At 39.8% G+C, this 23,818-nt stretch overlaps 1 protein-coding gene across 1 annotated transcript in view; it reads left to right on the top strand.

Annotated features, from left to right (window-relative positions):
* Positions 1-23,818, top strand: part of EGFLAM (EGF like, fibronectin type III and laminin G domains) — a 280,687-nt gene that overhangs the window by 216,558 nt on the left and 40,311 nt on the right. Inside the window, exon 15 of the mRNA XM_053699674.1 lies at positions 13,805-13,985. Within this exon, the coding sequence (XP_053555649.1) occupies positions 13,805-13,985 (181 nt within the window). The remainder of the gene's footprint in view (positions 1-13,804; positions 13,986-23,818) is intronic.

Raw genomic sequence — 23,818 nt, forward strand, 5'->3', positions numbered from 1 at the left:
TCCTGGGAACTCTAATAGATTTCATATCCATACAAATTTTCTTGACAGAGGTCAGAAAGTTAAAGATTCTGAATACATGCCGAGCCCTTAAGTCCACTCCTCGGCCATCAGTGGCTCAGTGCATGGAGGTAATTGGATTGATGGTGGCGGCAATGGACATCATTCCGTTTGCTTGTTTTCATTTCAGACCGCTACAACTGAACATGCTCAGGCAGTGGAATGGAGATTATGCCAATTTGTCTCCTCAGATAGATCTGGATCAGGAGACAAGAGACTCTCTTCTTTGGTGGTTGTCGCCGGATCATCTGTCCCAAGGGACGTGCTTCCACAGGCCCTCATGGGTGATTGTGACAACGGACACCAACCTACTAGGTTGGGGTCCAGTTTGGAATTCACTGAAGGCTCAGGATGTGTGGACTTGGTCAGAGTCTCTTCTTCCAATCAATATTCTGGAATTGAGAGCAATATTCAATGCGCTTCAGGCTTGGCCTCAGTTGGCTTCGGCCAAATTCATCCATTTTCAGTCGGACAACATCACAACTGTGGCTTACATCAATCATCAGGGAGGAACAAGAAGTTCCTTAGCAATGACAGAAGTATCCAAGATAATTTGGTGGGCGGAGGCTCACTCTTGTTATCTGTCAGCAATCTACATCCCAGGAGTGGAAAACTGGGAAGCGGACTTTTTAAGCAGACAGACGTTTCTTCTGGGGGAGTGGGAACTCCATCCGGAGGTCTTTGCCACCCTGATTCTCAGATGGGGCAGACCGGAATTGGATCTGATGGCATCTCGTCAGAATGCCAAGCTCCCAAGATACGGATCCAGGTCAGGGGATCCTCAGGCCGAACTGATAGATGCCTTGGCAGTGCCTTGGTCGTTCAACCTAGCTTATGTGTTTCCACCGTTTGCTCTCCTTCCCAGAGTGATTGCTCGGATCAAATAGGAGAGGGCTTCAGTAATTCTAATCGCACCTGCGTGGCCTCGCAGGACTTGGTATGCCGTTCTAGTGGACGTGTCCTCTCTGCCGCCGTGGAAGCTTCCATTGAGGCAGGACCTTCTCATTCAGGGATTCTTCCAACACCCAAATCTAGTTTCTCTGCAACTGACTGCTTGGAGATTGAACGCTTGATTTTATCTAAGCGGGAGTTCTCTGATTCGGTCATTGATACTTTGATTCAGGCACGTACACCTGTTACTAGAAAGATCTACCATAAGATATGGCGTAAATATCTTTATTGGTGCGAATCCAAGGTCTACACATGGAGTAAAGTTAGGATTCCCAGGATTCTGTCTTTTCTCCAAGAAGGATTGGAGAAAGGGTTATCAGCAAGTTCCTTAAAGGGACAAATCTCTGCTTTGTCAATTTTATTACACAAACGTTTGGCAGATGTTCCAGACGTTCAGTATTTTTGTCAGGCTCTAACCAGAATTAAGCCTGTGTTTAGACCAATTGCTCCACCCTGGAGTTTGAATTTAGTTCTTAATGTTCTTCAAGGGGTTCCGTTTGAACCCATGCATTCCATAGATATTAAGTTGTTATCTTGGAAAGTTTTATTTTTGGTTGCTTTTCTTCTGCTCGTAGAGTTTCTGAGCTTTCAGCATTACAATGTGACTCGCCTTATCTTATCTTCCATTCTGATAAGGTGGTTTTACGTAACAAACCTGGTTTCCTTCCTAAGGTTGTTTCTAAGAAGAATATTAATCAGGAAATTGTTGTTCTTTCATTATGTCCTAATCCTTCTTCTAAGAAGGAGCGTCTGTTGCATAACTTGGGCGTGGTCCGTGCCCTGAAGTTTTTCTTGCAGGCGACTAAAGAATTTAGTCAATCATCTTCATTATTTGTTGTTTTTTCTGGAAAACGTAGGGGCCAGAAAGCTACTGCTACCTCTTTCTTTTTGACTGAAGAGTATCATCCGTCTGGCATATGAGTCTGCTGGACAGCAGCCTCCTGAAAGAATTACAGCTCATTCTACTAGGGCTGTGTCTTCCTCATGGGCATTTAAAAAGATGCATCTGTTGAACAGATTTGCAAGGCTGCAACTTGGTCGTCTCTTCACACTTTTTCCAAATTTTACAAATTTGATACTTTTGCTTCTTCTGAGGCTGGTTTTGGGAGACAGGTTCTTCAAGCAGTGGTGCCTTCCGTTTAGGTTCCTGTCTTGTCCCTCCCTTTTATCCGTGTCCTATAGCTTTGGTATTGTATCCCATAAGTAAGGATGAAATCCGTGGACTCGTCATATCTTGTAAAAGAAAAGGAAATTTATGCTTACCTGATAAATTTTATTTCTTTTACGATATGACGAGTCCACCGCCCACCCTGTCATTTCTAAGACAGGTATTTATTTTTATTAAACTTCAGTCACCTCTGCACCTTTGGCTTTTCCTTTCTCTTCCTAACTTCGGTCGAATGACTGGAGGGGGAGGGAAGGGAGGAGCTATATATACAGCTCTCCTGTGGTGCGCTTTGCCACTCCCTGCTAAACAGGAGGCGTAATCCCATAAGTAAGGATGAAATCCTTGGACTCGTCATATCGTAAAAGAAATAAATTTATCAGGTAAGCATTAATTTCCATTTTTTTTTTTTAGACTGCATAGTGGGTGCAGAAATAAAACTTCTAGGTACATTCACAGATTAGGAAGCGGACATGGGGTACTAATATCCCACAATGATTTAAGATCATTGCATGAAAAATAAAGGGTTTACTAAATCCCAACACATTTTGTAAGATTAAACCAAATTAAATGCATCTCTGTGAAAGTCTAACTCTGCTACATATGTGACCCTAAGTGACCTAAGCAGAGATAAGATATTATGATGTAAAACAACACAAGTGGAAACAATGGAAGAGGCAAGCCTGATCTACTTCAGTAACAATTTGATTTCTTTAAATAAGGTGCTGGTGGGATGGATTTGGTCATTGGAAAAACAATTGTAGCTAAGAAGGGTGTTAATGTATTCAGAAAATATCCACAATTGACTGGTATATTTACTTATTTTCAAACTAGATAAATGTCCTTTTAACAGTATGAAAAATTTAAGTGTAGTGGTATTAAATGAACAGTAAAGTCAAAAATAAACTTTTGTGGTTTAGATAGAGCATACAATTTTAAACAACTTTGTAGACTCCTAGGAGTTTAGGAGTATGCACGTGTCTAGTAATGGCAGCAGTGTTTGCAACAGTGTATAACAGTGCAACAAACAATTTTGCAAAATACTTATGCCATAGAGCTCTAAAAACATGTGCACGCTCCTGAGTCCTTATCATGCTACCTATGTTTACTCTTTAACAAAGGATACCAGGAGAACAAAGAAAATAGGATACAATAAATAAATAAGAAAGTAGATTAAAATGACAAACTTTATTTGAATCATGAAAGTTTAGTTTTCACTTTACTGCCAATTTAATAGTTCTGCAAAGTATTATACTTACATAAAAGGGCTTATTAGGGAAGAATCCACCTCTCATAATGTCATGCATCTGAAATGGCATTTAAGGGACATTAAGCAAATAATAAAACTAATAAAACAAAAATGATATTGCAATATATAAACAAAATGATGAGGTGCTCATAATAGCCAATAAAAATGGGTAGGGATCTTATAGTTAGTACATACAAGTACAGGCACAGTATTAACAGCAGCATAGTTCACAGAAATCCAGAAATTGAAAAGAAAATTCCCAAAGAAATTCTGCATCTCCTTGTTATGAAGATTACCCTTTGTCTGCTCAGAATAAAACTGCAATATAGAACACTAGAGGGCGCCAACATAGTGTGTTTGGGACACATCTTCCCTGTTGTGGAGAAAATCAGTCACATTTAACCTAAGGTCTCTCACACACTCCTCAATTCAAAAGATCTCTGTCAGTGAAACTCTCAAAAAATCTGAATACTGTGCAACAATAATGAAAATGCCCCTTAAAATGCTCAAAGGGGCAGTAAACACCTTGAGATTTGTAAATAAAAAGTTTAGTAATGATTCATGAAAACATTTTGCAATATACTTTTATTTATTTTGCCCCTTTTCATGTAATTTAGCTCTGAAAATTTAGCAATTTCTAATTCCCAGAACTTTAAATTGCACCCTGCGGACTTCTCAAGTCTAACTCTGCTATATATCTGTCCCTTATTAGCTGTAACAGATAACTGTAAAATAATACATTTTATACTAACATTATAGCCGGGACTAGCCTTATTTTCAGAGAACTAAAGCCAAAGTCAGCTCCTCCATATAAGTAGAAACAACAATACAAGTAAGCACTAAAAAGTAGAATAACCTATAAGCCAAGCTAAAAAATCTGCCCCTCAGTGGCAGATAAACAAGTGTCAGAAATATACTAAAAATATATAGCTAGCGCTCCAAATACAGGAGCAAGGTTAGTATGAATGTACACACCAAGTAAAATTAATAATAAAGATTTAATCAAATGTAATCTAATAATAAAACAATGGTTTAAAACAATGAAATAAAATTTGTGCAACAGTGTGGAAAAGTTTACATATAAGGGTCGTCTGTGTAACAGTGTCCAGGTTATATATAAACCACTTGTGCCGATCAGCTCCAGATCCAATTAACCTGGAGCTGATCGACACAAGTGGTTTATATATAACCTGGACACTGTTACACAGACAAGGTCTGAATAAGCCACGATTCTAATAGAAACTTTGCTGAATGTTATAACTTACGACCGTTCTGATGGCAACATAGATCGCCACTATATATAGTGCACTGATTATCCTGGATACATTGTAATGGCCAAGTCATTCAAATCTTCCAACACGTGAGTGCATTAGCCTATCAGGCATCAGAACTCCAATCACGTGATATCATATGTTTAAACACAATAAAATAGGTACATAAGACTGTTCGATCTCCAACTTGTTTCAACTCACAATGTATTTTTATACACAAGCTATTATTCATGAATTAGGGAGACGTCCCTTATATGTGAACTTTTCCACACTGTTGCGCGAATTTTATTTCATTGTTTTAAACCATTGTTAAATTATTATTATTATTATTAGAGACTGCTTTTGATTAAAACTATATTATTAATTTTACTTGTTTGTGTACTTTCATATTAACCTTGCTCCTGTATTTGGAGCTCTAGCTATATATTTCTTTCTAATGACACAGTGAGTCCACGGATCATCATCATCAATTACTGTTGGGAATATCACTTCTGGCCAGCAGAAGGAGGCAAAGAGCACCACAGCAAAGCTGTTAAGTATCACTTCCCTACCCACAACCCCCAGTCATTCTCTTTGCCTCTGTTCAATGGAGGAGGTGAAGTTTTTGGTGTCTGAAGAAGATTGAACTTCAATCAAGATTTTATTATTTTAAAGCCAGAGTAAGTTTACTCTGCCTTTACTCTCAAGATGGGGCTTAGCTGTACTCCACGTTAGTCTCTTCAGTTGGGCAGTGGTGGCTTTAAAGCAGTTAGAAAAAAACACAGTGATAGTCCACATCACAAGTTCCTAACAGGTTTCTGCCCTGATATAGAAAGCCATACTAGGTTTACTCTGTCTTCTCTCTCTTCCACAGGTCCCTGTGAGGAGTGGCATTCTCTCATACCTAGTGAGCTGTCCTCCTGCCGGACGGCTAAATGCAGGTACGTGCTATGGGTTCTTCTATGTATGGGAGATTATGCACTTTAGAAATTCTCCAAGTTTATGGTACAAATATATCCTAGTAGGATATTATTAATGGCAGTGTGCAGGCACTTCATGTTACAGGTGGAGATGTTTTTCCCCTTTGTTGGCATTGAAGGGGTTAAACAGCTTGTGAGGCTAGAGTTTTTTTTATTATAAAGACCTTAATCTAAGAAAGTCTCTCTGTACATGTGTTAGAGTTAATTGAATGCTGGGCTTGGTTTCATCAGACAGCTTAGTGTGTCTGTTTGCAGTTTCTTTTAGACTTATCCGGAGTGTATCCCCTGGGCTTAAGGAAAATTTATGGGTCACTCGTTTTCTCTGATCTATTATGGAGACCGGGTGTTTGCTCTTCTGAGAGTTTGTTCACGCGCCGGCCGATGGCTCCGCCTCCTATGTTAATGAAGAAGGGAGTGGCTCGATTTCTGTCTCTCTCTCTTGTTGCGCTCACGTGACCTGCGTTTCTATCGGGTCATCGGAGCGGCGGGTCTAGTTGCAGAGCTTGTCTCGGCCTATCAGCCTTAGTCTCAACATATGCATACGGCTCGTTAGAGTCTGTATCATTTGGGGGATTCCTCATTTGATTTATGTCACTATTATTTTACTTACGTTTAATTTAAAAATCGTTATACATGAAACACTTTAAATGCACATTAAAAGTGAATTGTGAATTAATAAAAGTGATTGTTAAGATAACTCCATCAAGCTTCTATAAAAACACAATCTATAGTTAGAACTCACAGGAAAAATTGTAATAGGGTGCTGTTCATATTTTTCATTATGCATTAGCTGACTTTGCATTTATTTCTTAAGATCCATTATTCCTTTTCTACTATGGAAGGATTTGGTGAAATTTCTTATCTAGTATGAGAGTGGAACAGGGGTCTGTTCCTATATATATTTATTTTGAAATCCCCTGTTAAATGGTATGTCTTTATTTTTAAAGTGACAGTATCATTTTTTTCAAAATGTTATTCTAGCCTCATGTCTCTTAGGCTAATGCTGCCTAGGCTATGCCGCAGTGTTCTCCTTAACGTCCCAAGTCTCTATGGTGTCACATGCAGTGCCCTGCGGTTCCTCTCAATCTCCTGGAGGAGTGTATTGCATACAGAATTTACAGCTTTGGTATCCTCTGTGGTACATGCAGCTGGTCTGTTTTCCTTGTTTATAGGGATATGCAAGAGTATATGTAATGTTGTCAGATAATAGGGTTTCTGCTCCACATGCTGCTATACAGGTTTGCCTTCTTCTGAGTTTGATGAGGAGGATTTGCTGGTAGTTTCTGAGGACGAAATCTCAGATCTGGACAGTATAATTCCTTCATCTGATGCTGAAGTGGTTTCATTCAGATGTATGCTTCAACACCTTGTGTAATGTTATAGGAGGTTTTAGCTACTTGGACGACTCCGATCCCTCTGTCGTTGTCAACCCTTCAAAGTTTTGTAAACTTTATCAGCTATAGGAAGTGTTCTAGATGTGCTATGGGAATTCTCACAGGAAATTGGAATATCTGGGGATTATGCTCTCCCTGTTTCCCTTTTTTATAGGAATTTCCTGTCACTGACTCCTTTAAGATGCATGGTGTCTTTAGTAGAAGGGAGTTTTCTACTTGAGTTCAGAGAACTTAAAACCATGTGGAGGTTAACTTGCTCTGTCTCGGATCCAGGGTTAAGAAGCTGGAGGTGTAATTGTTCATCTAGAACAATGCCTTGTCTTATTAGTCTTGCTGTACTAGCCTGCCAGGCTTTGTGGCTGAAATCTTGGTCAGCTGAGAAGCCTACCTGTGGCTTAGACTTCTGTTCCTCCAATCCACGCTTCTGGTTTTTCCTTTTTAGGATAAGCTGCCGTATTTTTCCTTTGACTTTTTGAGATGAAAAGAGGGTTTTTCTACCTCTCGTCAAGAGAGTAAGACTGGAGGAGAGGTTTTCCTTTTCCTCTTTCAGCAGGATTAGTCATGTCATTTAGAGTCCTATCTAGAATTCCTCCCTTTGCAGATTCTCCTTTTAGAATATCTGTGGTCCAGGTATGATGAGAGACCTTCCTTGAACTGGGTTCAGGATCTTCTTCTCGGGTGTGATAATTTCAGTTCCAGTTTGGGAACGGGATCTAGGTATTTACTTCTAGTAACTCAGGTTTTGATTTTCAAAGTAGTATCCTTTCTTCTTTGGTCATGAGGGCCTGTCACTAACAAACATAGACCTGAAGGATTTATTGTTTCCTTGGATGGGATCATTTTAAAATTTAATTTGAATTTTTTTTTTTTAATATAGGGTTTCTGCTACGCAGTTAATTTTCTCTAAGTCTGGGGAGGAAGCTTCGCCGGTAGTTTCTGAGGATGAAATCTCAGATTTGAACAGTATAATTCCTTCATCTGAGGCTGAAGTCATCTCCTTCAGATATGTTTGCACACCTCGTGTTCTGTTATAGGAGGTTTTAGCTACTTGGTCAACATTGATATTCCTGTCGTTGTCAACTCTTGGAAGTTTTTGTAAACTTATATTCATTTCTTTGATGTTCCTTTCTTTGAGGAAATGTTTCTAGACGTGCTATGGAACTTTTCACAGGTAAAGGAGAAGCTAGGGTAACTGTCTCCAGTTCTTTTAAGGATTCTCCTGTTGTTGACCCTTTTTAATGCACGAGTAGAAGGAAATTTCTCCAACATAGGTGTGTCCGGTCCACGGCGTCATCCTTACTTGTGGGATATTCTCTTCCCCAACAGGAAATGGCAAAGAGCCCAGCAAAGCTGGTCACATGATCCCTCCTAGGCTCCGCCTTCCCCAGTCATTCTCTTTGCCGTTGTACAGGCAACATCTCCACGGAGATGGCTTAGAGTTCTATTCCAATCTGTTCGTAGTTCCCAAAAAAGAGGGAACGTTCAGACCAATCTTAGATCTCAAGATCCTAAACAAGTTTCTCAAGGTTCCATCGTTCAAAATGGAAACCATTCGAACAATTCTTCCTTCCATCCAGGAAGGTCAATTCATGACCACGGTGGATTTAAAGGATGCGTATCTACATATTCCTATCCACAAGGAACATCATCGGTTCCTAAGGTTCGCATTCCTGGACAAGCATTACCAGTTCGTGGCACTTCCGTTCGGATTAGCCACTGCTCCAAGGATTTTCACAAAGGTACTAGGGTCCCTTCTAGCGGTGCTAAGACCAAGGGGCATTGCAGTAGTACCTTACTTGGACGACATTCTGATTCAAGCGTCGTCCCTTCCTCTAGCAAAGGCTCACACGGACATTGTCCTGGCCTTTCTCAGATCTCACGGATGGAAAGTGAACGTAGAAAAGAGTTCTCTATCTCCGTCAACGAGGGTTCCCTTCTTGGGAACAATAATAGACTCCTTAGAAATGAGGATTTTTCTGACAGAGGCCAGAAAAACAAAACTTCTAAACTCTTGTCAAATACTTCATTCCGTTCCTCTTCCTTCCATAGCGCAGTGCATGGAAGTAATAGGTTTGATGGTAGCGGCAATGGACATAGTTCCTTTTGCGCGCATTCATCTAAGACCATTACAACTGTGCATACTCAGTCAGTGGAATGGGGACTATACAGACTTGTCTCCGACGAATCCAGTTTCAAAGAAGGAACATTTGTTGCACAATTTGGATGTTGTTCGCGCTCTAAAATTCTATTTAGATGCTACAAAGGATTTTAGACAAACATCTTCCTTGTTTGTTGTTTATTCTGGTAAAAGGAGAGGTCAAAAAGCAACTTCTACCTCTCTCTCTTTTTGGATTAAAAGCATCATCAGATTGGCTTATGAGACTGCCGGACGGCAGCCTCCTGAAAGAATCACAGCTCATTCCACTAGGGCTGTGGCTTCCACATGGGCCTTCAAGAACGAGGCTTCTGTTGATCAGATATGTAAGGCAGCAACTTGGTCTTCACTGCACACTTTTACCAAATTTTACAAGTTTGATACTTTTGCTTCTTCTGAGGCTATTTTTGGGAGAGAGGTTTTGCAAGCCGTGGTGCCTTCCATTTAGGTGACCTGATTTGCTCCCTCCCTTCATCCGTGTCCTAAAGCTTTGGTATTGGTTCCCATAAGTAAGGATGACGCCGTGGACCGGACACACCTATGTTGGAGAAAACAGAATTTATGTTTACCTGATAAATTACTTTCTCCAACGGTGTGTCCGGTCCACGGCCCGCCCTGGTTTTTTAATCAGGTCTGATCATTTATTTTCTTTAACTACAGTCACCACGGTATCATATGATTTCTCCTATGCAAATATTCCTCCTTTACGTCGGTCGAATGACTGGGGAAGGCGGAGCCTAGGAGGGATCATGTGACCAGCTTTGCTGGGCTCTTTGCCATTTCCTGTTGGGGAAGAGAATATCCCACAAGTAAGGATGACGCCGTGGACCGGACACACCGTTGGAGAAAGTAATTTATCAGGTAAACATAAATTCTGTTTTTTCTACTATGACTCAGAGAACTTTGACACTGAAGCTCTGTTTCTGATTCATGGATAAGTTTCTGGAGGTTTAATTGTTCTTATGGAGCAATGCCTTGTCTTATTAGACTTGCTGTACTAGCCACCGGACATTGAGGGCAGTTGCAATGACAGCATATTGCAACAGCCCAGGCCCAAGGAGGACATTTTCTTACTGCAGTCTTGACAGCTGAGTAACCTACCTGTGGTTTAGTGGTACAGCCTAGGCTTTATAATTCTGCAGTTGCAGGTTCATTTTTTTTTTTTTGTTGTTTCTTCCTAATTAACGCTTCTGGCGTATCCTTTCAAGGTTAAGACTTGGTCTAGCAGAATTATCCTTCGACTGTAAGGGTGAAAGATGTTTTTCTACCACATGTCGAGAATAAGACAGAAGGAAAGTTTCCTTTTTCTGCAAGCTCAGTCATGCCTTTTGGAGTCCAATCAAAGTTTTCCTCCCAGGGGCAGATTTCTCTTTCTAGGATATCTGTAATTCAGGTTTGATGAGAGGCTTTCCTTGAACTGGAAGTTCGGGATCTTCCTCTCTGGGAGTGACATTTCCAGTCCCAGTTTGGGAACAGGATCTAGGTATTTTTCTCTAGTAACTTAGATTCTGTCCTTCAATCTCGAGTTTCTGAGTTTTCGTCATCCTAGACAGACTTTTAGGTCTTGGGATATTGCAAGAGTTTTTTTCTGGACAATATATAGTTCAGGAGTCATCCTTCGAGTTACCTCTCTTTTAAGAGATCTTGTACAATCTCTTTCCCAGGGATGGGAAATATATCTGGAGTAGGGGTCCCTTGTTCCGTCCACAAGGGTGATTATATTGCGTCTACCGCCACTATTCCATGAATGCATCTGATTCTGTCTGATTTCGGAAGTTATGCAGGGTCAGGCCTGGTCCGTACCTGAATGGGGTAATGTCTTTTCTCCACTTGGGAGACTGTCCCTGAGGAAGGACCTTGTGAACAGGGTCCATTCCTTCATCTCATTTCTCAGATGCTGCCTGCTTGGAGATTGAACGCTTGGTTTTGTCTAAGCGTGAGTTTTCTTAGTCGGTCATTAAGACCGTGACTCAGGCTTGCAAGCCGGTTTCTAGAAGTTTTGTCATAGATTAAGGCGTACTTATTTTTAATGGTGGGGGCTACTTGGAAGGCTCTCTCTTCTGCTCAGAGAGTCTCGGAATTCTCTGCTTGGCGGTGTGATTCGCCTTTTCTTATCTTCTTGCCGATGAGGCGATTTTTTGTACTAACTTAGGTTTTCTTCCTAAGTTGTTTCAGATAGGAACATTTTCAGTAAATTACTGTTCCTTCTTAATGCCCTTATCCTTCTCATAAGGAACGTTGGCGGCACAGCTTGGAGATGTGCATGCTCTTAAATTCTATCTACAGGCGACTAAGAATTTTCGCCAGTCTTCTGTTTGTTTTTTTTCTGGGAATTGTAAGGGTCAGGAAGCTACAGCTACTTTTTTCCCTTTGGTGAGAAGTATATTTTGTTTGGTTTATGAGACTGCTGGACAGCAGCCCTCTAAGAGAATTTCAGCTTTTTCCGTTAACGCTGTCTCTGCTGCTTTAGTTTTCAAGAATCTAGTATCTGGATATCAGATTTGCAAGACTGCAACTTGGTCCTCTTTGTAGAATGTTTCCAAATTTTATTAATTTGATGTGTTTGTCTAGGCTGAGGCTACTTTGGGAGAAAGGGTTTTTCAAGCAATGGTGCCTTCTGTTTTGGTTACCTGTCTTGTCCCTATCTGATCATCTGTGTTCTCTAGCTTGGGTATTGATTTCCAACAGTAATTGATGATGATCCGTGGACTCACCGTGTCATTAGAAGGAAAGAAAACCAAATTTATGCTTACCTGATAAATTTATTTATTTCTTGACACGGTGAGTCCACAGCCCTCTCTGTTTTTCAGACAGGTTTTTTTTATATAAACCTCAGGCACCTCTGCACCTTGTGTTATTTCCTTTCTCTCTTTTTCCTTCGGTCAAATGACTGGGGGTTGTGGGTAGGGAAGTGATACTTAACAGCTTTGCTGTGCTGCTCTTTGCCTCCTCCTGCGGGCCAGGAGTGATATTCCCAACAGTAATTGATGATGATCCGTGGACTCACCGTGTCAAGAAAGAAATACATTTATCAGGTAAGCATAAATGTTGGTTTTTATTATATTCCTCCATATAAGGCAAAAGGTGGGTGGATTTTGGCTTCTGAAAAATAACTGCAGTAAAAAGGATGTTAATATGTTTTAAAAAGGTTAGCGACAGTCAACACCAGAATTTTTGTTGTTTAAAAAGAAAGCTAATCCCTTTATTACCCATTCCCCAGTTTTGCATAACCAACACTGTTATAGAAATACACTTTTTACCTCTGTGATTACCTTGTATCTATGCTTCAGCAAACTGCCCCTTTATTTCAGTTTTTTTGACAGACATGTATTTTAGCCAATCAGTGCTCCCTCCAGGGTAACTGCACGTGCATGAGCTCAATGTTATCTATATGAAACACATGAACTAATGCCCTCTAGTGATCAAAATGCATTCAGATTAGAGGCAGTCTTCAAGGTCTAAGAAATTAGCATATGAACCTCCTAGGTTTAGCTTTTAACTAAGAATACCAAGAGAACAAAGCAAATTTAGTGATAAAAGTAAATTGTAAAGTTGTTTAAAATTACATTCCCTATTTAAATCATGAAAGGTTTTTTTGGACTTGACTGTCTCTTTAAGACTTGGCTAATATGTTCTATAGTAACACAAAAGAAATGTCTTGTAATTACAAGGTGTTTACTGTCCCTTTAATTAATGGGAAAAAACAGCATTGCAGTGTACATTCAATTTCTGTAAAATAACTATAAAGATTGTACATATTCTAAGCTCCCTCCACATAGTCTGTAGTGCTCCCATCATACTGAAAGGTACATGAAACCCAAGATTTATTATATAAAAATGTTGCAAAACACTGCTGCCATAGAGTTCTAAAGACACATGCACACTCCTGAGCTCTTCAATAAAAGACACCAAGAGAATGAAGCAAATTTGATAACAGAAGTAAATTGGAAACCTGTATAAAATTGCATGCTCCATTCGAATCATGAAAGTTTCATTTTAACTTTACTGTCTCTTTAAAGCTAATAAGAGGCATATATGTGCTGCCATTTATCAGCAGGGTCTATGCCTACCTAGCTATGCTTTTCAACAAATGATACAAAGAGAACAAAACAAATTAGATGATAGAAATCAATTGGAAAGTTGTTAAGAATTGCATGCTTTTTTTGAATCGTTAAAAAACATTTGGGTTTCATGTCCCTTTAAGTATGGTGAAATAGAACTAACCTGCATTGTACTTAGTGTTTGCTTAGATCAAACCATCGGCTTATTTACATTAATTCCTAATTGGTCACATCGTAGAATAACAAAATCACAGATTTTACCAGTCTTCAAGTGCTGGATCCCCTGGGTTGCCATTGGCTTGCAAAGCATTCTGAATTTTTCTAAAAACAAATGACGGTTGTAAATTATTTTAAATAAAAATAAACATAACGTGGAACAGTTTTCATACCCTGTGTACAGATGTTTTATACTTTAAATGTAATAAAAAAAAACTGTGCTTTAACATGATAAAAAAATTAACTTTTTTAATTTATTTTTTCATTTGAATAATATTTGTAAAATAAATGTAGTGTAAATATTTGTGTTCTTTGCTTTGACACAGCTTATCATTAATGACCGGATCATTAACCTGGTGCATGGGCTGACTTCTGGAATAAATCTGGAGAACACAATACATCCGTGTGCAAATGCCCCATGTGAAAATGGAGGAAGCTGTAGGCCAAAACATGATAGCTATGAATGCGACTGTTCTTTAGGCTTCGATGGAAAGAACTGTCAAAAAGGTAAAGCTGTTGGATCAGTTTTTCTAGCGATGCATAATACTGTAGCCTAAATGTATTTAAAGGGATACTAAACCCAAATTTCTTTCATGATTCAGCATTCAGCAAGGAATCTAAGCTAAAGAGCCGGCCCATTTTAGGTTTAGCACCTGGGTTGCTCTTGCTGATTGGTGGCAAAATGTAACCACCAAATCAGCAAGCGCTATCCAGCATTCTGAACCAAAGAACAAAGAAAAATTGATACTAGGAGTAAATTAGAAAGTTGTTTAAAATGTCATGCTCTGTCTGAATCATGAATGAAAAAAATTGGGTTTAGTATCCCTTTAATTTACCTAAATGACAAACCATGCAACTACGGTTTCTTGGTCTAACTTCAGCCACTCAGAGGACACTACTTTATCAGTTTTAGAGACACATTGGGGCCGATTTATCAAGGGCCAAATGGCCCCTGATGCCCCTGTTTCCGAAACAGCAGTTATGAAGCAGCAGTCTTAAGACCGCTGCTCCATAACTGGTCCGCTGCCTCTGAGGCTGTGGTCTGCAATGCAGCCAATCCTATGCGATCGGGTTGATTGACACGTTGGCCGCGAATCTGCAGGGGGTGGCATTGCACAAGCAGTTCACCATTCAGCGATGTCTGTCTGACATTATACGCTACAGCTTATCATGTCGGACAGACAATGATAAATCAGCCCCATTGTGTTTAGCAAAGATAGACAAATATACACAGGTACAAACCAGGTTAAGAGAAAGAGGCATTGCAAAGTCTTCTGAGAGTTACATGAATTGTGCTCAGAGGAGATACAAGAAACAGAATATTGTGCATAAAGGTGAAAACACAATCTGCAGAAAATAGATGGATTTAATGTTTACAGACACAGAAGTCTCATTTCATTAAGATGTAAAGACCTCTCCAGACCTCAGTGTATTAATGAGAACTTCTACAATTTTCATTAACACATTGAGAAAGCAAGGAGATCATCAATTATATAGATTATATGTAGGTGGCCATGAATGATATATAGGTACAAATCCCTAAATCCGGAATTCCAAACTTAATTAATAATATATATATATATATATATATATATATATATATATATATATATATATATATATATATATATATATATATATATATATAAATTACTCCCTTTTCCAGCCTATAAGTCACAATCTTCTCTGTCTGTGACTTTTGGTTTATTTTCTAAAATGCAAATAATAGTCTATATTTATTTAAAGCAACACATATATTACCTTTCTGATTACAGTAATATAATATAATTCTGAGGGTACTATGTATACAAAAGTATTATATAAAACTACCTTTCAGATTGCGTATATTACCCATACACCTATACACTTTACAAGCTGTCCCATTTTAAAGATGCAAATATTCCAAAATATTCCGAAATTCAAACCTTTTTCAGTCCCAAGCAGTTTGGATAAAGGTTTTTCTACCTGTATATAAGGACATAAATTATATAAAATGATATTTAGGAGGGCATCGAAACTAAAGTTTAGCTAACATTTGTTATACAGTGAATTTGGGTTTGTACACAAAGAAGCAGCCATAGTGCCCTTACAGGGTTCAGTGAAACAGAGGATAAACCATAAACCAATGGGAATGACCGGGGGTCATTCAGATCACTGTGGTCTACAGAGAGCTCTTGAGTTTGTTGAACTAAAATGTTTGTTTTGGAATTAATGACAATGTAACTCAGGGCAGGCAAGTTCCTTTATTTTGATAACCTAATGAAAGGGCAGGAATATCATACAGAGGGGAAATGTTACATTTCAGTGTCTTCTTTTCATTGCTGCGATTTTGGAAGTTGAAATGATTTGGTTCAGGTTTTTCTTTATCTACTCAGAATATTTATTTATGTCTGGCGTATGCATGGTATTTGGTATCTAATTTAACACCAGCTGTGTAATATATTTAGCAGTCACTGTCCCTAAAAGACTATAAATTGATTTATGTAGGCTATAGAGAGCCTAGCGCCTTTTCATACTGATAAAAGTAATTTTAAAAATTCTGACTGGCTTGTTACTTTGACCAAAACACATTTTATTTTCTTTCAACCACTAGATGGTGGTGTTTCCTTTTAGATAATTTAGAAATGCTGTATATTCTAACAATGTAAGACTGTTTGATAATAAATATACAGCTGGCATTTTAACAGTTTTTCGTGTACAAAGAACTGCAGTATAGGTCCACTATAAAACCTAATTTTCTTAACTATTGAGCATAACAAGATTGTCCAAAAAAGGCTGTGTGTAATTTAGTATATTCTAAAAGGGGTTTAACACAGCTTTGTTTGCACAGAGATAAATAGAAAATTATTTCAAACATGTCTGTGCCCATTACTTTATATAAACTAAAGTACTTTATAGAAACCTTTTACACTTTTATATTTTAAATATTCACTTAAATAATTGTAAAAATAAAAATACTGTACATACTATTCTCGGGCTATTCCTTGATTTGAATTGAATTATGTCTGGCATGTATTTACTGCTTAATACCCCACTAAAGAATAGAATTCTCAAGCGTCCTTAATTCCAGCTAGTGTTGTTGACAGCAGTTACTATAGTGATGATGCAGGTTCAGCAACAGCTGGGGAGCGTAAACGCAATGCAGTGTGTAATAAGCGTTACACATAAACGATAAAGTAGGAAAACAGTGCTCAGTGATTTCTAAGTACAAAGAACATGGTTGTCTTTGTATAATATACATTTCCTGGGAAATCTGACAGCAGACTGATTATCTCAACAAACCATAAATTTCGCCAGAAGAAAGCAAAACATACCCTATTACCCTGATTGCAAATATTTGATTGAGGATAAAGTAAGAAGAGGCAGAAAATGTAGCTGTTTTTCTCACTTTTTGCTGTGTAGACCTTTTTTTTCTACATAATTTAACAGCAGAGAATAATTTCACTTATTAGCTGCCTATGTATGTTTTCACTCACAGCAGGGTTTTTTTAATTGATGTAATAATATAATCCAACACTGGCTGCTTATTACAGACGGCTTCCAGTTGCTTTCAGGGATATTTATTATGTTCCAAATCAGAGAGATTTTCAGGTGGTATTCTTGTGTATATACATTTGTGATTTGTCTCTGGGTCAGATATTTCAGTATTAATCTTCAACTCAAGAGCATTCATTGTGTGTACCCACCAATCAAGCTTACAGCAAGCTCCCAGATCAGTGCCTGGGGTGTGCAGAAGCCCCAGATGTTAAATTAATATACAGACATTTTATAAACACAACTTTTAGTAACAATATATCACTAAGCATGTTGCATTTTGTAATATAAACCTGCAAACAATAGAATGTTTTAAAGGGACAGTCTAGGCCAAAATAAACTTTCATGATTCAGATAGAGCATGTCATTTTAAACAATTTTCCAATTTACTTTTATCACCAATTTTGCTTTGTTCTCTTGGTATTCTTAGTTGAAAGCTTAATCTAGGAGGTTCATGTGCTAATGTCTTAGATCTTGAAGGCCACCTCTTTTCAGAATGCATTTGAACAGTTTTTCACCACTAGAGGGTGTTAGTTCACATATTTCATATAGATAACACTGTGCTCGTGCACGTGGAATTATCTGGGAGCAGGCAGTGATTGGCTAAACTGCAAGTCTGTCAAAAGAACTGAAAAAATGGGCAGTTTGCAGAGGCTTAGATACAAGATCATCACAGAGGTTAAAAGTATATTATTATAACTGTATTGGTTATGCAAAACTGGGGAATGGGTTATAAAGGGATTATCTATCTTTTAAAACAATAAAAATTCTGGTGTAGACTGTCCCTTTAATAATACTCCCTTATGTATTTTTTTATCCACTACTGTGCATTTAAAATGCCAAATGAAATATCCCTTTAAGTTCACAGCTATTGTTTTTAAAATAGGAATGGTTAGTCATTTAGCCATTACATTGTACAGTGACAGTAGTGGTTCTGTAAACGTACATGCATGAAATGTCAAGGCACATATTGCAGCATGTAAACGATTTTATTTTACCGCCTATAGTCCAGGACATTCATGTTATTAAAATGTTTACGAATGGCAGCCTGGTGTTTGTAGCACAAATGGGCACCTCCTGGATTGTATTGTTGGCACTAAACGTTTTTTGTTATCTTAGAAGGCTTTCAATATTTACTTGTTTTTTTATTTACCTTAAAATATAATATTTGTTAGTTAGCAAATCTATCAAACAAACATTTGTGAAAGAATATCTTCTGGCTTGGGTTCAAAATATAAGCTTGCTATATCTACTAACTTTCTTAATTTTGGTTGTGAGGAAGTGTCCCTTTCTGTGATTTGGTACATACTCACCGTTGGAATCTCCCTGGTGAAGTTTTCCAAAAAATTGATTGAAAAGAAAACAAAGAACCCATATTATAAAAAAAAAAAAAAGTTTAACTAAAATAATTTCAAATCTAAAGTTACATTATTGATTAATTAATTTATAAACACATCAGTGGGTTATATTTCTAAAAGGACAAAGAGCTGCATGAAAAAAAGGTACTAAATCTAAAAATAAAACATAGCTTTTATTAAGCACACTTAAAACATATGGTAGGATGCAACAACAACTCCTTATGCGTTTTGTGCCACTACAGTGCACTTAATCATAGGATTTAGTTTCCTATGATTAAGTGCTCTGTAGCAGCACAAAACGCGTAAGGAGGTGTTGTTGCATCGTGCTTAATAAAAGCTATGTTTTATTTTTACTTTTAGTGTCTCTTTCGTGCAGCTCTTTATCCTTTTTGCTGTTCAGGAGTGGCTTGCTCAGCCGCACTCTGTGTGGACCTCTCGGGGCTGTGTGAACCCGTGACTTCCGGTGGCGTCTTGCTCACTTTAACTCACGGAGGGTCTGAAACGGTGGTCCTAACTTTTGGTTATATTTCTAAATCTTACATTTTGCATACTGGCATGTGTTGACATTGTTTTATCCAGAAACACCACAACAACCTGGTCAAATAGATTTCACATTTCTATGTTGCAACTTTAACTTAATCAGCTTGTTACTTTTTAATTGTATTTAATACAGTTTGTCACTTATTTCTCTGTGACATATAATATGGGCTGCAAGTTCGCCATTCCTGAGTTAAAGCAACACAGGGTCCAAGTGAAATAATAATAATATTTGAAATCTGTAGTGGGTTTGAAACATTTTCCTTATTTTTGCTATGATCTGCATTGTTATAAAAGACCTTTTTAATGACAGTGGCTGGATCCCTTTGCATTTTAAGCCTTACCAGATAACCGCCATTACCAGGGCAGTCACCTGGTAGCCATAGTATAGATGCATCTTTTTACTTTCAAATAAAAGTTAAGTTAATAACATGTCTTTTTAAAATATGCTGTTCTCTTATTTTAGCATATTAAGAAGCCAGTTGGTAAAGCTCTTCCTCTCTCACTATATTGTGTGCACTAAACTGAAAGGCACAATATGCCTTGTCAAGACATCAATGTCACAGTCCTGTCCCAGTGTTTGAAAGTTTTAAACTCCAAGCTGGCAGCACCCAGTGTGAAGATGTCAAGCTTTACTCGCCAAGCAGCATTTGTAAAGTGTTAAAAGAAATGCTTTGAATATATGCAAGAGGAAAAACAATATCATGGTGAATAATAAGAGATGTCCTACTCAGTTTTACTGTTCTTTGCTAGGGTATGGATGATGCAGGTTTAAATAAATATATATATTAGCAAATCTGTGGCTATGGGTTAACACATAGGAAGTGTGTATGATCTGAAAATAAAATATTGTGATTATCACTGTTCTTTATTTTTTCTCTCTTTGCTGGCTTGCCGCAGAATGTGGAAATTACTGCATAAATAGTAAGTGTTGTAAATAATCTTTAGTGCATGGACAGCGTGTTAGGGCTAGACGAAAGATATATGTGCTACTCTAGAACCATATGGACCGCGTGCTGGAGCTAGACAGATATATCTGCAACTCTAGAACCATATAGACAGCGTGCTAGAGCTAGACAAGAGATATGTGCTACTCTAGAACCATATGGACAGGTGCTAGATCTAGACAGTAAATATATGTGCTACTCTAGAACCATATAGACAGTGTGCTAGAGATAGGCAATAGATATGTGCTACTCTAGAACCATATGGACAGTGTGCTAGAGCTAGACAATAGATATATGTGCAACTCTAGAACCTTCTATATAGTGCTAGTTACAAGGAAACCTACTGATATGACCCATATTCCCTAGGAGGTGACACTTTGGTTTATCTTTTTTTTTTTTATTTACTTGCTAGTAAGTAATTACACAGGTGGTGTCACATCCTGAACATTACTGGGTGAAAATGGAGTATATAAATCATAGTTTAAGTTGCTAACCCTGGTTTGCTTAGATTAATTGGCGAAAAAACATAAGGCCAAGGCAAGTTAAAGGGATAGAAAGGTCAAAAATGAAATGTGCATGAATACATTCAAATATGAAATAGAGGCAGTTTTGTAATACATTTCAATTAATAAAAATGCTTCTAGTAAAACGTATTATTATTTCAGCAGCATATGCACATATCCTGTGTGTAACTGAGCTGTCACCAGTTCTCTAGAGTACTAGCGGTGGTGTTGTGTATTGTGTCAGTGAAGACTTTATTTGTGTCATACAAGTCACTGCTGACTCTGACAAGGTGTCGTGTTTAGCCCAAAGGATTCCAGCAAACAGGGTAAGGATGCACGTCACCACAGGACCACTGCTCTAGGTCCCAAGTAATCACAAAAAAAGGCAAAAGGTGACAGCATAAATAGTCATTTATTTTTTCAAATATACAAAAGTATATATATGTGTGTATGCTGCTGAGAAACAGTTATAACTTTTACAAGAAAAAAAAATGTTATTTAAATACACCATGCACATTTTAATTTTGACCTTTCGGTCTTCAAGTTTTCAGTCAATATAAATTTCTCCACACATCATGTAATTGCTGGTCCACCCTTCTCTATCTCTAAATGGATTTTAAACACTGATTTCTATGCACAATTGAAACCCCATAACAGTGTGTAGTCTGTGTTGCACATGCTGCACGTAATCACTGGCCTCCAGGCTAAAGCACCATAGAGATGAGTATCTGGAACTACAATACCCACAAACCTCAAATGCCCCTATAGAGCGTATCTTGGTTATGTCTTTCAGCTATTTGCTTCTACTAAGAACGTTTAAAATATAAGACATTACTTTAAACATTTATATATCAGCAACCAAAAGAACTACTGCTCATTTTTGTCATCAAAAAACTGTACTTTTTTCCGTTTTCTTAACTGCAAAATTACTAAACCAATTTACTTCAGACTTTGTGATCAATAAGGCAATTTGTTTACACATACATGACAAAACCGTCTAAATGCAGAGACCTATAGATGGTTTTATAATTGAAATTTAATAGTGAGGTTTTCAGATCATTATAATTTCTCTTTCAGTCAATGACAAATATATAGATGTACCCTTCACCAGTGAAAAATAAAAAAAACATCAAATATACCTTAAAGAATGAGGAAACCACAGCACCATAAACTGAATTTGTGTGTCCAATTCACTGAGGCTTTTAGTCATTAATGTAAATAATCTAGCTGAAACAATAAAACTTGCATGAGAGATAAAATGTGCACATGGCTGATAGTGTTACTTTGATGGGCCAATAGACACAATGTAACAGTTGAGGTTCCTGATTGCCATTGATAAGTAGCAAAGCAATGGGGTGAAAGATCAAAGTAGCCCTGGCTATTTTAATAAAGCAAATGAAGCATACACAAGTGTCACATGATAGGCCAGGAGTACATGCTGTGTGGGTACAGGCCAGGAGTACATGCTGTGTGGGTACAGGCCAGGAGTACATGCTGTGTGGGTACAGGCCAGGAGGATGTGCTGTGTGGGTACAGGCCAGGAGGATGTGCTGTGTGGGTACAGGCCAGGAGGATGTGCTGTGCGGGTACAGGCCAGGAGGATGTGCTGTGTGGGTACAGGCCAGGAGTACATGCTGTGTGGGTACAGGCCAGGAGGATGTGCTGTGCGGGTACAGGCCAGGAGTATGTGCTGTGCGGGTACAGGCCAGGAGGATGTGCTGTGTGGGTACAGGCCAGGAGTACATGCTGTGTGGGTACAGGCCAGGAGTATGTGCTGTGTGGGTACAGGCCAGGAGTATGTGCTGTGTGGGTACAGGCCAGGAGGATGTGCTGTGTGGGTACAGGCCAGGAGGATGTGCTGTGTTGGGTACAGGCCAGGAGGATGTGCTGTGTGGGTACAGGCCAGGAGGATGTGCTGTGTTGGGTACAGGCCAGGAGGATGTGCTGTGTGGGTACAGGCCAGGAGGATGTGCTGTGTGGGTACAGGCCAGGAGGATGTGCTGTGTGGGTACAGGCCAGGAGTATGTGCTGTGTGGGTACAGGCCAGGAGGATGTGCTGTGCGGGTACAGGCCAGGAGGATGTGCTGTGCGGGTACAGGCCAGGAGGATGTGCTGTGTGGGTACAGGCCAGGAGGATGTGCTGTGTGGGTACAGGCCTGGAGGATGTGCTGTGTGGGTACAGGCCAGGAGTATGTGCTGTGTGGGTACAGGCCAGGAGGATGTGCTGTGCGGGTACAGGCCAGGAGGATGTGCTGTGTGGGTACAGGCCAGAACGATGTGCTGTGTGGGTACAGGCCTGGAGGATGTGCTGTGTGGGTACAGGCCAGGAGTATGTGCTGTGTGGGTACAGGCCAGGAGTATGTGCTGTGCGGGTACAGGCCAGGAGTATGTGCTGTGCGGGTACAGGCCAGGAGTATGTGCTGTGTGGGTACAGGCCTGGAGGATGTGCTGTGTGGGTACAGGCCTGGAGGATGTGCTGTGTGGGTACAGGCCAGGAGTATGTGCTGTGTGGGTACAGGCCAGGAGGATGTGCTGTGCGGGTACAGGCCAGGAGGATGTGCTGTGTGGGTACAGGCCAGAACGATGTGCTGTGTGGGTACAGGCCAGGAGGATGTGCTGTGCGGGTACAGGCCAGGAGGATGTGCTGTGCGGGTACAGGCCAGGAGGATGTGCTGTGCGGGTACAGGCCAGGAGGATGTGCTGTGTGGGTACAGGCCTGGAGGATGTGCTGTGTGGGTACAGGCCAGGAGTATGTGCTGTGCGGGTACAGGCCAGGAGTATGTGCTGTGTGGGTACAGGCCAGGACTATGTGCTGTGTGGGTACAGGCCAGGACTATGTTCTGTGTGGGTACAGGCCAGGACTATGTTCTGTGTGGGTACAGGCCAGGAGTATGTGCTGTGTGGGTACAGGCCAGGAGTATGTGCTGTGTGGGTACGGGCCAGAACGATGTGCTGTGTGGGTACAGGCCAGAACGATGTGCTGTGTGGGTACAGGCCAGAACGATGTGCTGTGTGGGTACAGGCCAGGACTATGTGCTGTGTGGGTACAGGCCAGGAGGATGTGCTGTGCGGGTACAGGCCAGGAGGATGTGTTGTTTGGATACAGGCCAGGAGGATGTGCTGTGTGGGTACAGGCCAGGAGGATGTGCTGTGTGGGTACAGGCCAGGACTATGTGCTGTGTGGGTACAGGCCAGGAGGATGTGCTGTGTGGGTACAGGCCAGGAGGATGTGCTGTGTGGGTACAGGCCAGGAGGATGTGCTGTGTGGGTACAGGCCAGGAGGATGTGCTGTGTGGGTACAGGCCAGGAGTATGTGCTGTGCGGGTACAGGCCAGGAGGATGTGCTGTGTGGGTACAGACCCCAGGAGGATGTGCTGTGTGGGTACAGACCCCAGGAGGATGTGCTGTGTGGGTACAGACCCCAGGAGGATGTGCTGTGCGGGTACAGGCCAGGAGGATGT

Source organism: Bombina bombina, chromosome 2, assembly GCF_027579735.1.
Source record: "Bombina bombina isolate aBomBom1 chromosome 2, aBomBom1.pri, whole genome shotgun sequence".
Taxonomy (NCBI): Eukaryota; Metazoa; Chordata; class Amphibia; order Anura; family Bombinatoridae; genus Bombina; species Bombina bombina.